At 45.9% G+C, this 13,989-nt stretch overlaps 6 protein-coding genes across 6 annotated transcripts; 4 read left to right on the top strand and 2 right to left on the bottom strand.

Moving 5' to 3' along the window:
• Positions 1–207: 207 nt before the first annotated feature.
• Positions 208–1,227, top strand: GL218_08954 (Tetratricopeptide repeat protein 1; the record flags this gene model as incomplete). Its single annotated transcript, XM_033585771.1, has 3 exons — positions 208–327; positions 411–1,043; positions 1,111–1,227. The coding sequence occupies 3 exons, from the start codon at positions 208–210 to the stop codon at positions 1,225–1,227; spliced, it is 870 nt and encodes a 289-aa protein (XP_033440083.1).
• Positions 1,228–2,171: 944 nt separating this feature from the next.
• Positions 2,172–4,067, top strand: GL218_08953 (uncharacterized protein; the record flags this gene model as incomplete). Its single annotated transcript, XM_033585770.1, has 4 exons — positions 2,172–2,770; positions 2,847–3,372; positions 3,444–3,925; positions 3,989–4,067. 4 exons carry the CDS (start codon positions 2,172–2,174, stop codon positions 4,065–4,067), a joined length of 1,686 nt encoding a protein of 561 aa, XP_033440078.1.
• A 1,040-nt stretch (positions 4,068–5,107) lies between these two features.
• GL218_08952 (Ribonuclease P protein subunit p29) lies at positions 5,108–5,806 on the bottom strand (the record flags this gene model as incomplete). The annotated part of the gene is made up of 1 exon (XM_033585769.1): positions 5,108–5,806. One exon carries the CDS (start codon positions 5,804–5,806, stop codon positions 5,108–5,110), a length of 699 nt encoding a protein of 232 aa, XP_033440077.1.
• A 1,463-nt stretch (positions 5,807–7,269) lies between these two features.
• GL218_08951 (Glycerol-3-phosphate acyltransferase) lies at positions 7,270–10,160 on the top strand (the record flags this gene model as incomplete). Its single annotated transcript, XM_033585768.1, has 6 exons — positions 7,270–7,427; positions 7,502–7,878; positions 7,943–8,161; positions 8,219–9,022; positions 9,174–9,631; positions 9,699–10,160. 6 exons carry the CDS (start codon positions 7,270–7,272, stop codon positions 10,158–10,160), a joined length of 2,478 nt encoding a protein of 825 aa, XP_033440080.1.
• An 826-nt stretch (positions 10,161–10,986) lies between these two features.
• GL218_08950 (High-affinity glucose transporter) lies at positions 10,987–12,634 on the top strand (the record flags this gene model as incomplete). Its single annotated transcript, XM_033585767.1, has 2 exons — positions 10,987–11,823; positions 11,888–12,634. The coding sequence occupies 2 exons, from the start codon at positions 10,987–10,989 to the stop codon at positions 12,632–12,634; spliced, it is 1,584 nt and encodes a 527-aa protein (XP_033440079.1).
• A 263-nt stretch (positions 12,635–12,897) lies between these two features.
• Positions 12,898–13,458, bottom strand: GL218_08949 (uncharacterized protein; the record flags this gene model as incomplete). The annotated part of the gene is made up of 2 exons (XM_033585766.1): positions 12,898–13,316; positions 13,389–13,458. 2 exons carry the CDS (start codon positions 13,456–13,458, stop codon positions 12,898–12,900), a joined length of 489 nt encoding a protein of 162 aa, XP_033440034.1.
• Between the last annotated feature and the right edge of the window lie 531 nt (positions 13,459–13,989).

Below are 13,989 nucleotides of genomic sequence, written 5' to 3'. Positions count from 1 at the left end.
TTTGCATAATAAGCGGAGTAACCTTGATGGGTGCATATGTATTACCTACATGTAGCTACGAACTTATTTCTTATGTCATACATCTACTAAAATCAGCTACTTTCTACCAAAGTTCAAGTGCGAGTTAAGATCTTGTGATCGACTCTTCATTATACGTACGGAATCTACCTTCTGGTCTTCAACTCTCAAGTCTTTCATCACAAAATTATGGCCGGCTCACCAGAGACGGCGGGAAAGGAACCTGATAAAACCACAATAGATAATACAAATCAAGACGCTGAGGATGAGTTGACAGCTCCCGAAAGGTTTCCGCCCGAGGAAGAAGCTGTACGTGTATTTTTTATCTATACATAAAACATATATTTTCCGGCACTTTAGTCTGATTATCTTATATCTATCCCATTCTATAGAGCCTTTTAGGGGAATCCAACGATAAAAAGTCGGAAGCGAACGCGCTGTTTGCCTCAGCCAAGTACGAGAATGCTATTACGAAATACGAAGAAGCGGCTTCAGTTTGTCCACACTACTTAGACTACGAGCTTGCCGTTTTAAAATCCAACATTGCTGCATGCCATCTGAAACTAGAACAATGGAAGGAAGCTATCAAGGCAGCCACCGACTCCATTAACGGCTTGGATCGCCTAGAAAAAAAAGAAGCTAGCCAGAAGGAGATCGAAGAAAAGCAAAAACAAGCAAATGCCGAAGAAGATGAAGTTGAAGAGGAGATCGTCAGCTCGGGGGCCCAAAAAAGCGCTCCCGCCGCGAAGAAAGAAACCGCCGCCGAGATTGAGAGGCAGAAAAAGCACAATGACATCCTTAGGATTAGAGCGAAAGCTTTGATGAGACGAGCTAGGGCGAGAAGTGAACTTGGGGGGTGGTCAAACCTCTCCAGTGCTGAAGAAGACTACAAGACACTATCGACCATGACAAACCTCAGTGCTGCGGACAGGAAGATTGTTCAAACGCAATTAATAATGCTTCCTTCAAGAACGAAGGCCGCCCAGGAGAAGGAGATGTCAGAGATGTGGGGAAAATTGAAGGATGTGAGTAACGACCGTCGAATAAAAGCGTGTCTTATATTGGGTTTAGTTGCTAATCACATACGTATAGCTTGGAAACGGAATATTGAAGCCCTTTGGTCTCAGCACGGACAATTTCAATATGGTAAAAGATGAGAAGACCGGCGGTTACAGCATGAACTTCTCCCAGAACGGCGCGAGCCAATAATACAAATCCTGGTGTCACACACCGCCATAATATTAATACAAACCCTACTTCTAGATCTAAACGTGTAAGATTGATTTTAGATTCTAAAGTTGTTAATAATTTCAAGGGCAAAGTATTTCCCGCATCCTGTGCTTAGTTATCTTTCTATTTCCTTTTGTCTTTTGGCGGATTACTCCAAAGTACACTAGTGAGGCTCTATTTTCTTCCATCAAACTAACATCACCATTCTAGATTTCATATTCCTTGTCATTGACACATAAATTCAGGGGAGCAACAAATCTCGTGATAAATTCATGTCCAACCGCATATTTTCTATCTGTCATTAATAAGCGGGTTTATATTTCACCCTTCGACTATCTCATCTAGTTTACGGCGAAGCATGCTTCTCACGTACCGGTAAGGAGCACAGCGCCCGGTCATATAATAAACATACTTGAGATGACCAATGAGAGGCTCTAACATAAATATATGTTAATAACTACACTAAATCTAACCCCACTATAGGTACCATACATGAACATTGATGTTACGTCTAGTTACATGAGATGAAGTGGTGGAACATGTTTATCTTCACCGGGCTTTATGTAAGTGATCAAGGTCCCGTGATCCGACTTATAGCTACGAAAGTTGTTAAACGGCTATGCCGTGCGGACCCGGCCTTTTACATGGGGTTGACTTATCGTACACTTAGTTGTGTCGTATCGCTATCTCATGGAACATCTCCGCAGCTAAGACGTAAAGTAACCACACACGCTGATAAACCTATTGGATCATCTATCACCCGCATGGCTTATCGCAAAGTAGGAGACTATTATATATTCTCTGGTATCCCGAGATAGAATTTGAGTTGGGAGCACAGTATTTCATGGTTAGAAGCACCTACAAATCCAGTATATCTTAGACTTGAATAGCGAAATAATTCATTATCAAAACGCATCCTTAATATGGCTCCAGCCACGGTCACAATTGCTAACGGAGCAACATGGCAAGACGTAGCAGCCGATCGCCAACAACATAGGGACGCGACAATCGCAGAAGTCAGTCCGCCAGTACCGGAAGTGCGCCAGGAAGATATCCTTCTTAATACTACAGGAATCCCGAAGAAACTTCTCACGGAGCAGGAAATCGAAATCACTAACACCGATGTCGAGAATCTCGTCAAGAAGATAACCTCAGGCGAATGGAGCTCGACGGTAGTAGCCAATGCTTTCCTGAGACGCGCCGGCCTAGCACAGAAACTTACTAATAGCATTACGGAATTATTGCCCAAGCGAGCTTTGTCCAAAGCTGCTGAGTTAGACCAATACCTAGCTGCTAACAAGAAGCCTATTGGCCCTCTCCATGGCGTTCCTATCAGTGTTAAGGAGCATATCGCAATTAAGGACGAAGACCTGAATGCCGGGTTCGTGGGCTGGGTCGGCCGAGTTGCCGAGGAGGACGCGCTGATAGTCCAGTGTCTGGAGAGCGCTGGTGCGGTGATCTTTGCGAGAACGACTGAGCCGCAGACTTTGATGCAGATTGAGACAGACAGCAATCTATACGGGTAAGACACAGTTACACTAATACTATCATAATGAGTGCTTGTAAAGATGATATCTAATTCGCTACCAATTGTCTAGAATCACCGTGAATCCTTACAACAGAACCTTGAGTCCTGGCGGCTCATCCGGCGGAGAAGGTGCGCTAATCGGGCTCCGAGGCTCGATCCTTGGAATCGGAACGGACATCGGCGGGTCTATTCGCGTTCCTGCTGCTAGCAACGGGCTCTTTGGCTTCAAGCCCACGACCCTGCGATTACCAACCGACGGCTGGTCCGCCGCCATGGCGGGTGCTGAGTCCATCCTTGCAGCTACTGGACCAATTTCAACTAGCCTCGAGGGTCTCCGTGTTTTCACCAAATCCATTATCGACCAGAAGCCTTGGCTGAAGCAACCAAGCTTGGTCGGCTTGGACTGGAGAGACTCGGCGCAGTATTATCCAGACCGGAAACTTAGGGTGGGCGTTATTTATAACGATGGCATTGTAAGACCACATCCGCCTGTACTCAGAGCGCTGAATGAGTTTGTGGGGAAACTGCAGAAGAGCCCAGATATCGAGGTTGTGGAGTGGAAGCCGTGGAAACATGATTTGGCATGGTCTATCATCGTGCGTTTTATCTTTTCCCTAATAACAAAGCAGTATATCTCGTGTTAGCTATCCTTAACATACCAAAACAGGCAAAAATCTACTATGCCGACGGCGGCGCCGACGTGAAAAAAGCCGTTGACTCCTCCGGCGAGCCCTGGCGCCCCCTGGCTAAATTCATCCTCCACGAGAACCCACACGTAACTTCCCACACGATCCCCACGCTCTGGGACGCTGTGACCAAGCGCGATGCCTACCGCACTGCGTACGCAAACCTCTGGAACGCAGATCCAGTCGATGTGATCCTGTCACCCGCAGGCCCTAGCGTAGCAACCAAGCACGGTACCGGCCGCTACTGGGGATATACCGCCCAGTGGAACCTGCTGGATTACCCGGCCATCGTGTTTCCCACGACTGATGCTGTGGGAGATGCTGCGCGCGAGGGGGAGTACGAGTACCCGGAGGATTATGAACCATTGGGCGAGATGGATAGGTATGTGTATGGGCTATGGAAGGAACATGGCGCGGAGGGGTATAAAGATGCGCCGATTTCGCTGCAGCTTGTTGGACGGAGGTAAGTGGACTAGGAATTTCCCTTTTTGTTTATTGATGGTTAGACTAATGTATGCGCCTATAGGTTTGACGATGAGAAGGTGTTTAGGGCTGCGCAGATCCTACTCGAGGAAGCTGGGTTGCCGGCTGCTGTTCCCGCGTAGGGAAATTGTTGGGTCAAGGGCTGATCTATCTCGATCTCAATACCGGATTCTCTTTGAAATATGTAGTGGATTTATGTTTATTTATAGTTTAGCTACTTAGCGAAGTGGACTACTAATTCTTAAGGAATCCTGACTGAGTTTATAAAAAAATGTTTCGTACTTAACATAGCTCAGAGCCATATGTTGAACCTAATGGACATGGGCTTGTAGTACATCGGAATTGAACGGGAATCCAATGAAAAAAGTAGACTTATTTCTAACTCACAATGGAATGCTGGATGTATAAGTCCCAGTTCGGCTAGGACTTTTAGAGCCGTGATAATTGTTTGGTATAGTTTGAGATAGTAGCTATCAACCAAACGTAGATCTCTTCATTGAGTAATTTTTCATACTATATCAATATACACGCGGAACGTGAGACCGGTATTTATCGTCTGTCTACCCAGTTGCCGCTTTACTCTTGGCAAGTAGACTCTCGACCTTCCTTGCTTCATGATTCTAGAGCTAAGGACATACTCAAACGTTGTTGGTTAAATACCCCTAAGCATCCTATATCAGTTTTACGGCTGTTGCTTCCTTATGAGTGATAAAGTAATCCGTCGTTTAACAAAGATATGATCTTTCTGCCCAAGGACGCTCGGCAGCGGTTGATGTAAGGGGTTGTTAGCCGGATGGCGCTTCAAGAAGTCGGTATATACCTTTGCATATTACCGTCTCTTTGATGCGCCTTTGCTCAGGGACATCTTTATGCCTATTTCGAAAATCACTTGGACGTAGCATATAATTGGATATTCGTAGTAGTAGTAGTAGCGTAGGCGCACAAAATAACCTGAAGATCTTATCGTACGGTTTTGTGCGTTTAAAAGCCTAGCTTACGAGGGTGCACAATACGACTGCTTGAAATTCAATTAATATTGGTTTTTAACCAATAGCTTCAGAAGTTTACCAAATCTGATATTAGATACGCCAACGCAGGTATCAGTGCCGCATTCAAATATCGTTAGGTATGGAGTATGAAAAATTGCCAAAAGTAAATCCTCTTAAAGCCTTTTCAGGAAATGCGGCTTGAACTTCTTGTTCGCGCGATCAGCCGACCGGTACTGAAACTGATCCCCATGAATCTCGAAGGTAAAGGGTTTCTGGTCTTCGGCCGATGCTATAGTATTCTCCTGCTGCGCTGGGGGCACGCTGATGCGAAACATGGTTCCCTCCTTTGGTACAATTTTTATCTGATCCTTCGCGGTAATAATTTCAAAGACGAAGCGAGCATCTTTGATTATAATCCCTTGTATGCCAACGCGACTAGGACAACCACTACGCGACACTTCTACCTTAGCACCATGGAAGTCGGCAGCACTTAGTTTGGCGGCAGCGCCCTGCCCCCCGGTGTATAGCTCGCTACCGAGCACTTCGCGGATGTAGCCTAGCCATAGCTGGTTCAGCGGCTCGAATACGGCATATTTTTGGCCAGATTTGGGAACGTCGTAGAGACCAAGCTTCCGTCGCTGTCGTGCTGATAGGGGTTTCGGCTTTAAGGCTTTCAAGCGTTTCTGCTTCTCGACTCGGGACCTGCGTCGAGCGTCGCGGGCGTTAGACGGTGGTGGGGAGGTGGGCTTAAGGAAAAGAGGCCTGTGTTGGATCTTATCGGAGTAAATGCGGTTTACGCTGTCGGGACTATGAGCCCGCGAGAGAAGTTCGTGGGTCAAGGATTGGTTGTTATTGTTATTGTTTGACGCCATATTGTCGCTGTCCGCATCGTATCTCAATCCGGCGTTGGTGAAATTGTAGGATATTCCAATGTTTGCGATTGGGTATATTTATGGTTAAAGGTACGACAAAAGTTGAAATGTTAATTGGATTGAAAGATGTCGCCTATCGATAAAGCTCTACCGGATGGATTGCTTACTTGCATTAGCTGAGTGGCGTCAGGGCTGCAGGCGATTCACATGCTCTAAAGCTACGGTGGACCATTATGACATTAGTGCCAAAATCAAGAAAATAGGTGGCACTATGTCTAATAAGGTAATAGTAAGGCAAAAATACAGTATAAGCTCAATTAATATGCGCTGTATACACAATTAACACCCCTTTTAACCTTATACCATAATAACTTTACGAATATCTATCCGAATATTTTTCGAAAACTATCAATATTTTGATTGAAAAAGGACAAAAATTACTGTTNAGGTTGCATGCGATTTGACCCAAAATTCGTAAAGATATTAAGACAGCTATATACACATAGTCTTTCCTATTCTAAAAGATTAGCCAATCAGATATCGCCTTTACCTTAGCCTCATATATACTAAATACAGGAATTCAATAATAACACTTACACGTAACTATTCAAATAACTTTACCAATATATTATTTTAAATATCATAATTAGTATCATATTATAGCCCTATTTGATGCGAAAATAACAATGCAAGTTGCATTTATATATAGCCTTTGGCTGGCGTATTATGTCAGTATCAAATAAGTCTTATACAGATATACAGAGAGGCTAGCACGTGATACCCTTTATGACCACTGTGGAATCCCGTATATATATCATACATATATGACATATTATCTTTACGAAATAAATTTAAACAATTACCCAACTAATTTAATAATTTTTTTCATACTTCAATTGAAATAACAATACTTTTTTCAAATTTTTAGAAAGGATACTTAAAAAGTTATTAATATAAATAGGTAAGTAATGAGAAAACTTGTATATACCCCGCATAGTATACTGTGCACCTTTCATACTAGCCTTTTTTGGACAGCCCTGACCTATTTTCTTGATTTTGGCACTAATGTCATAATGGTCCGCCGTAAAAGCCTCGGTATTAGCCGGCTCCTAGCTCCTAGTTCCAGCGCGTTACATGCCGTGTTACATGCCTTCCTCGTTGTAGTCGGCTTAAAGTACATTGCTTACCTCTTCCAGCTACATCTTCTATTGCGAATCTTATTCCCTTCTATTATTCTAAAAAGAAGTTGTTTGAAAATAATACCCGATTGAAGCCTATGGATCAGAATATTCAAGAATCGCCATTGGTTCTTGTCTATAGTAGTTAGATACGTGTCCGGTCGACCATGCTCGTAGCATGTAATGCTCTATACTTCTACATTGCTGAGATACCCTCGGCCGTAACGAATGCGAAAACCACCCATTCTTTCGATATTGTAGTCGCATCACAATAATTATAACAGTATGGCCCAAGGCGATGATCCGCGCGACTCGGCGCCCGATCTTCAGATACTAGGCGATCAGATCACCCTTCAACCGAGGAGTTATGTTGAAGCTCGTCGTCATGATGACCAGGAGCCCTTAATGCACAACATGGCTCGTTTTCGATCCGAACCTCTACAGTATGCTACTTGGACCTATTCTCTCATTGTGATGCAATACAGAAGCTCTAATTACCGGTCTTTTACTTGTCTAGATTCCTGCGCGAAGTGTCCCTATACGTCTCCGGCACGGGATGGCGAGCTTACGACAATTTCATCGGACAACCTATATTCTATTCTGGCTTCTCCGAGAAGATGAAGAACGCCGTTGTATCTGCGCCGCTCCTGCAGAACCGCATATCTCAACTGGCCGACAAGAGATTGGAGCTCGAGGAAAGGGAAGGTTGGCTTAATAAGGATGATAAAGATTTCGTTACCAAAAAGGCTCAAAGGCGAGCCACCATAGAGTCGAGCATTCAAGAGGTTGCGGAAAAGATGACCAATGACATGATTTGCAAGTTTGAGAGCAAGACATTTATTAGAGGCGCATATTACCTGGTTACCCAACTGCTCACGCGAGCGTACCATCAAGGTGTGTATTTTAACGATCTTGAGCTTTTGGATGTATGCATGTGTCGTGTTAACTAGATGAGCAGGAATACATGTTTCCAGCGAAGAAGTTCTACGGTTGAGAAAGGTGGCCGAGATAGCGGAGAAGAAGAAACAGAGCATCATCTTTCTACCTTCCCATCGATCCCACGTCGATTATGTTTCTATGCAACTAATCTGCTACCGATTGGGGTTGGAACTGCCCGTTGTTGTTGCGGGTGACAATTTGAATATGCCAGTCGTTGGTAGCTTTTTACAGCATGCAGGTGAGTGCATATGCAGTACTACTTCGTGTTAACATATCCAAATACTTATTATCCAAGGCGCGATGTGGATTCGGCGGTCCTTCGGCAACGACACTTTATACACCACTCTTGTACAAGCCTATATAGATACCTTACTTCAGGGGGGATATAATTTCGAGTGTTTCATCGAAGGCGGACGCTCCAGGACAGGAAAACTTCTCCCTCCTAAATTTGGCATTCTCAGCTTTGTACTTGATAGTTTATTGTCAGGTCGGGTTGAAGACGCCATAATATGCCCAGTTAGCACCCAATATGACAAGGTCATTGAAACGGAAGGCTATGTAACAGAACTACTCGGCGTTCCCAAGAAAAAAGAGAATTTGGCTGATTTCCTAAGCGGTGGCTCGTCCGTTTTATCATTGCAATTAGGGAGGGTCGATGTTCGTTTTCACGAACCATGGAGTCTACGCAAATATATCGACGACCAGCTAACCAAACTCACTAAATCTCCTGAAACATTGAAGCTAGATGTTAAGACCCCCGAGAATGCCGCTCTCAAACAAAAACTACTCCGAACAATGGGGTACAAGGTCCTATCGGATATCAACGATGTATCTGTAGTGATGCCTACGGCGTTGATCGGCACCGTACTGCTTACCCTTAGAGGCCGTGGTGTAGGCAAGTCAGAACTTATGAGGCGGATTGAATGGCTCATCGCGCGAGTAGGAGCAAAAGGAGGCCGCGTTGCGCATTTCGGAAACTCCCCCTTATCCGACGTTATAGAACGAGGATTAGATGTCCTAGGGAAAGATCTCGTCGGTGTCGTGCAGGGTCTAGCAGAACCAACATACTACGCCGTGGATAGATTTCAACTCTCCTTTTGTAAGTTATCTCTCAAGCCGTATCTTTTCTACCTTGACCATTTTAGGGAGTGGAGACTCCCTGAGAGAATTCATACCAGAATTTCTATTAATACTATTATGCGCGAGTCGCTGTACTGTCTACTGCGGAGGGGAGTACTAATATATTATAGACCGCAACATGACGATCCACCTATTCATTTCAGAAGCGCTCATCAGTGCCAGCATGTACACGCGCGTCAAATTAGGCGGAGGGCCAGCTCATCAGGAAATACCTTATGATACTTTACGGGATCAGGTTTTATTCCTTTCATCACTTTTCCGTGGGGAATTCATCTTCCCGGGCGAAGGATTAGCAGTGAACTTGGAAAAGACTTTAGTCGGATTAGAAGATGACCGTGTTCTCAACCTGAAGAGAGACGAACAGGGTAACATCTTAAGCATTGGGCTTGCAGATGAAGAGAGGGTCGCTGGAAGAGAAAACTACGATTTCTATTGCTTCCTAATATGGCCGTTCATTGAGTCTACATGGCTTGCCGCTGTCTCGCTGATGGGACTTACACCTCCCCTCTTGCAGCAAGACAGTGGTGTTTGGATTGAAGTTGCCAAGGCACACAATACAGCACAGTTGGTAAGCAACCCCGACGTCGGATTGTTATATTGAGCCGAAATATAAAAACTAATAATCATAATCATAGCTCGGTAAAACCCTCTATCACCAAGGCGACTTAAGCTATTTCGAGGCGGTGAATAAAGAAACATTGAAGAATTCTTACCAACGATTCGAAGAAGAAGGTATCATCTACGTGGTCAAATCAAAGGACTCAAAGGTCGCCCCTCGTTTGCGCCTCGCCTCCGAATGGATGCCGTCTCGCGATCCTGCCAAGTCAGGTGCCCTGCAGCCGTCAGGTAGACTGTGGAACTTCATTGAACGCATTGCCTCTAGCAGGCGCGAAGGCAAGAACCGAAGAGACGGTGCCACAGTCAGCACTCGAGTCTTACGACTCGCAGAAACGCTAGGCGCAAAGTTATTCGAAGAGGCAACTAATCCACAAAGCCAAGCCGAGGCGAAACTAAATAATGAAGAAGCAGCGAAACTCAAGAAAGCTGTCAAGGCGGAAAGGAAGAGACGTCGGTTGGAGGGTAGGGCACGTTTGTGATAGCGTGCTATGTATAAATCTGATGTAAGCTTGATACCAATCGCATGTGTAAATGACGATGGAGCGAGTGTTAATGGGTGGAATTATACTGTCCTATATCGGTAGATGGGTGAAGGGTGAAGGCAGCCAACCACTCTCACCTCTCGGCCGGTATTCCCGTATTTCTAATCGAGTATGCGGGAAGACTGAAGATTGACACATCGTATTGATAACTTTCAACGGTCCGGTTTAAAATTTAAAAATTTTGCCCTCCATTTACCGGAATAAGAATCGGTCTGCAAGAATACCCACACCACTCCATGAGATCAACACCAACTGCATTATACATATATATCAAAGTCTCCGGAAGTGTCTACCCGTATGTATAATAGGGTGGAACGCAGCCCAACAAACATTGCCCCATGCGTGAATAGGACAGCGGCCGATAAACGCAGATTCTAGGCCTAGGTCGACATGTAAAGAGGCACAGGGGAATGCAGGGGACCTCCGGCACTCCTCCGAAGGAGGGTGGATACCCAAGCTACCGGGGCCGCGGGGATCGTGATAGGGATATACTACATTATTAATCCACCGCACCATGTCTAAATAGAGACAGGGAATAGCACATGTGATGTGCGGGGAGTCAACCGTCCCAAACCTGTACGGGAATGGTCTGGGGCTTGAAGGTGAGTACCCAGGCAGTAAGTAGAAAGTATGAATTATCGTATACCTGGTATAAATGCCAGTCGGACTCGAAGCAGACCTTCCCCCTTCCTCCCCTCTTCCCCTCTATACCCTCCGGTGTTGTAAAGTAGGTTAATAAGTGTCCCAAGCTACGACCGCGGTCATGACCTTGTCGCCATCTACTCACCCCTATTTTGCACCGCGGTACGTGATAGCCGCCCTTGCTGTCTCATTAGGCGGCCTGGTCAATGGCTACGATACCGGGTCTATTGGTGCCATCACGCACATGCAGCAGTTCAAGGATTCCGTAGGCGAACTCTCGGCTAGCATGCTGGGTATCACAGTTTCGATCATCATGCTGACGGGCACCCTGCCGTCCCTGTTTGCCGGGCACTTCGCTGACAAGTTCGGACGTCTCACAATCATCATCCCAGGCGCGATCCTATTCGGCGTCGGAGCTCTAGTACAAGGCTTGGCTCACGGCTTGGCCCAGTTCATTGCCGGCAGGGCGATTGCCGGGTTCGGCCAGGGCATATTTCTTAGCAATATCAACGTGTACATCTGCGAGATCGCGCCTATGCGGTGGCGCGGTACACTAACTGGGCTACCGCAGTTTATGGCCACTGCTGGTGTCTGCGCTGGCTACTTCACTTGCTACGGAACTGTTAATATAAAATCCGACATGGCTTGGCGTGTGCCGTATATCCTCCAGTGCGCCTTTTCCGCCGTTCTCGCTTGGAGCTGTCTTCTGCTTCCTGACTCCCCGCGCTGGCTCATGCTGCAGGGGAGGCAAGCTGATGCGCGTCGGGCTTTGGAAAAGCTCGACTTCAATATGGCTGAAGCCGAACGAGATTTTCTCGTGGTTACCGAGCAGTCGCCCAGTCTTACGCCGTGGCAGGGTATTATGCTCTTGTTCAAGAGGGGGTATCGCGCCCGCACAATTCTGGCCCTGTTTATTCTTGGCATGGTTCAGCTGTCTGGTATCGATGGCGTGCTCTATGTAAGTATTCTTCTCCTTTTTGATAAATTCCTACACGTTATACGTAGCGTACTAACATCTTTAGTATGCTCCCATCCTCTTCGAACAAGCCGGCATATCATCAGAAAATGCTTCATTCCTCGCCTCGGGCCTTTCATCTATTCTCATGCTTGTCGTGTCCATCCCAGCTTTCTTACTAGCAGACAAATGGGGGCGTCGAACTTCCGCTATCAGCGGCGGTATCACATTGTCAACGTGCATGTTTTTAATGGGCAGTCTTTATGCGGCTGATGTAGTCCACCCCTACGGCGTCGCCAGGTGGTTTGTCATCATCGCTGTCTTCGTTTTCAGTCTTACATACTGCGCTACCTGGGGAATCGTGGGTAAGATCTACGCCAGCGAGATCCAGCCAGGCCACACCCGAGCAGCAGCTAATTGCGTTGCTATGGGCCTGTGCTTCGGAACAAACTTCCTGGTAGCTATCTGCACGCCAATCCTCTTAGAAGCATCTGCCTTCGGTGCCTACTTCTTATTCGGCGGCCTCGCAATGGCTACCGTGGGCGTGCTTGCCTTCTACATGCCCGAGACCCGCGGTCGCTCACTTGAGAATATCCAAGAGGCATTCCACCGACCTACTGCGATGAGTAGCCTTACGCAACTTTTGAAGCCGCTCGGTTTTGGGACAAGGCGCAGGAACTACCCAATTGCTCATGAGTTAGCGGCAGGCGAAGAGACTGAGGTAGAGCTCAGCGATGCAACGGAAGCGGTTGCTGCCAGTGCTGTCTCGGTCGAGGCTGTGCCTAGAGCTCTGAGGCTTGACGTTTCAGTGTAGATTTGTGAGCCTTTTTCACTCAATTAGGAGTATATATATATATCGTTCAATATTGAACATTGCCTATTGTCGATCAGGATGCACAAACACACTACCAGCAAGTTATATAGAAAAGCAATCAATTGCTATGAATAAGATGATATAGCCCAAGTTTCAAGCACCATTGTGACTTATTTAATCCTACGGTATAAAGTACGGAGTGATCATAGCTTCCTACTTCTCGCTTTGGTCTTTTCCTTCTGCCATATCGGAAGCTCCCATAATCACTGTAAGAGATTCCACAACCCCAGAGCAGCTCCAGCTAGCGGCATAAAGAGCCTAACGGCATTCAACTTTCCCCATAAAGTAATCAGATGGCGGACAGCCTCTTGGCTCAGCTGCTTTCCCGTGCCTGAGTTAGCCGCGATCATTTTGCCATTAATGCCGCCGAGGAAGATCACCGTGAAGGGGATGAGTAACAAATTCGACAGCGCTCCGGCTGCATACCCCCTCCATTCAAGCCCACGCCCATTATGTCGGGAAGCTAGGTAAAAGTAGTTCAGCGCGATTGCCGCGCCGGTCGTCGGTAGATAATACATTCCTCTAGTGAACTGTAGATGCCATCCCCTTAGAAGACCCTCTGCCGTGGTCCCACTTTGGAGGACTGCTGGTACGGCACAGATCGACAGGGCAGTGATATTACCTAGGTAAAGCATTACCATATTAGTACCTCATTACTTATTATGTTATTCCTATATCTCTCACACCAACATACCTGATATCCATGCAGATCCTAAGATGCCGCCTGTGGCTGCAAGTGTCAAGGGTGTTGATAGGAAAGGCATATCGGGAATATGTAGTCGATTTCAGTATAATAAATATTTCGGACGGGCTAATAATTATGAAATCATTTACTTCGGCCAAAATATGAAGCTTTCTTGATGGTCAACCAAGTACCTACTTAAGCTTCCCAAAGACTCAAGTCGGGGGTATGGGTATCGAATAACACAAAGTGGTACACATAAATTTTGGCCCTAACTTATAATTTTCGAACTTGCTTACATCGGCCTCGAGAGGTGAATTTATTGTAAAGCTCGGACAAGTTGAATTGTCCGCATCAGTCCGAGAACATACGACCAATATGACTTGCGAGGTATATATACCTATATATATATAGTAGAGGGTGGATTGCGGGCCTCCTAGCTCCCCAATTTGACATCATCGTTACCTAGCTCTGAGTAAGATTATTCAATGAATCTATACCAGGTAGTCTTAGTAAGAACTTAATAGCTCTCGGGCAATTTAATACTGTATTTACACTACTATACATAAGAAGCCAATGAGCTATCAAAGTGAATTTCAAAAGATTTCGCCAC

Source organism: Daldinia childiae (assembly GCF_008694065.1).
Source record: "Daldinia childiae strain JS-1345 chromosome Unknown Scaffold15, whole genome shotgun sequence".
Taxonomy (NCBI): domain Eukaryota; kingdom Fungi; phylum Ascomycota; class Sordariomycetes; order Xylariales; family Hypoxylaceae; genus Daldinia; species Daldinia childiae.
Note: the sequence above shows the minus strand (reverse complement) of the source record. Positions and strands in the feature narration are given on the sequence as shown.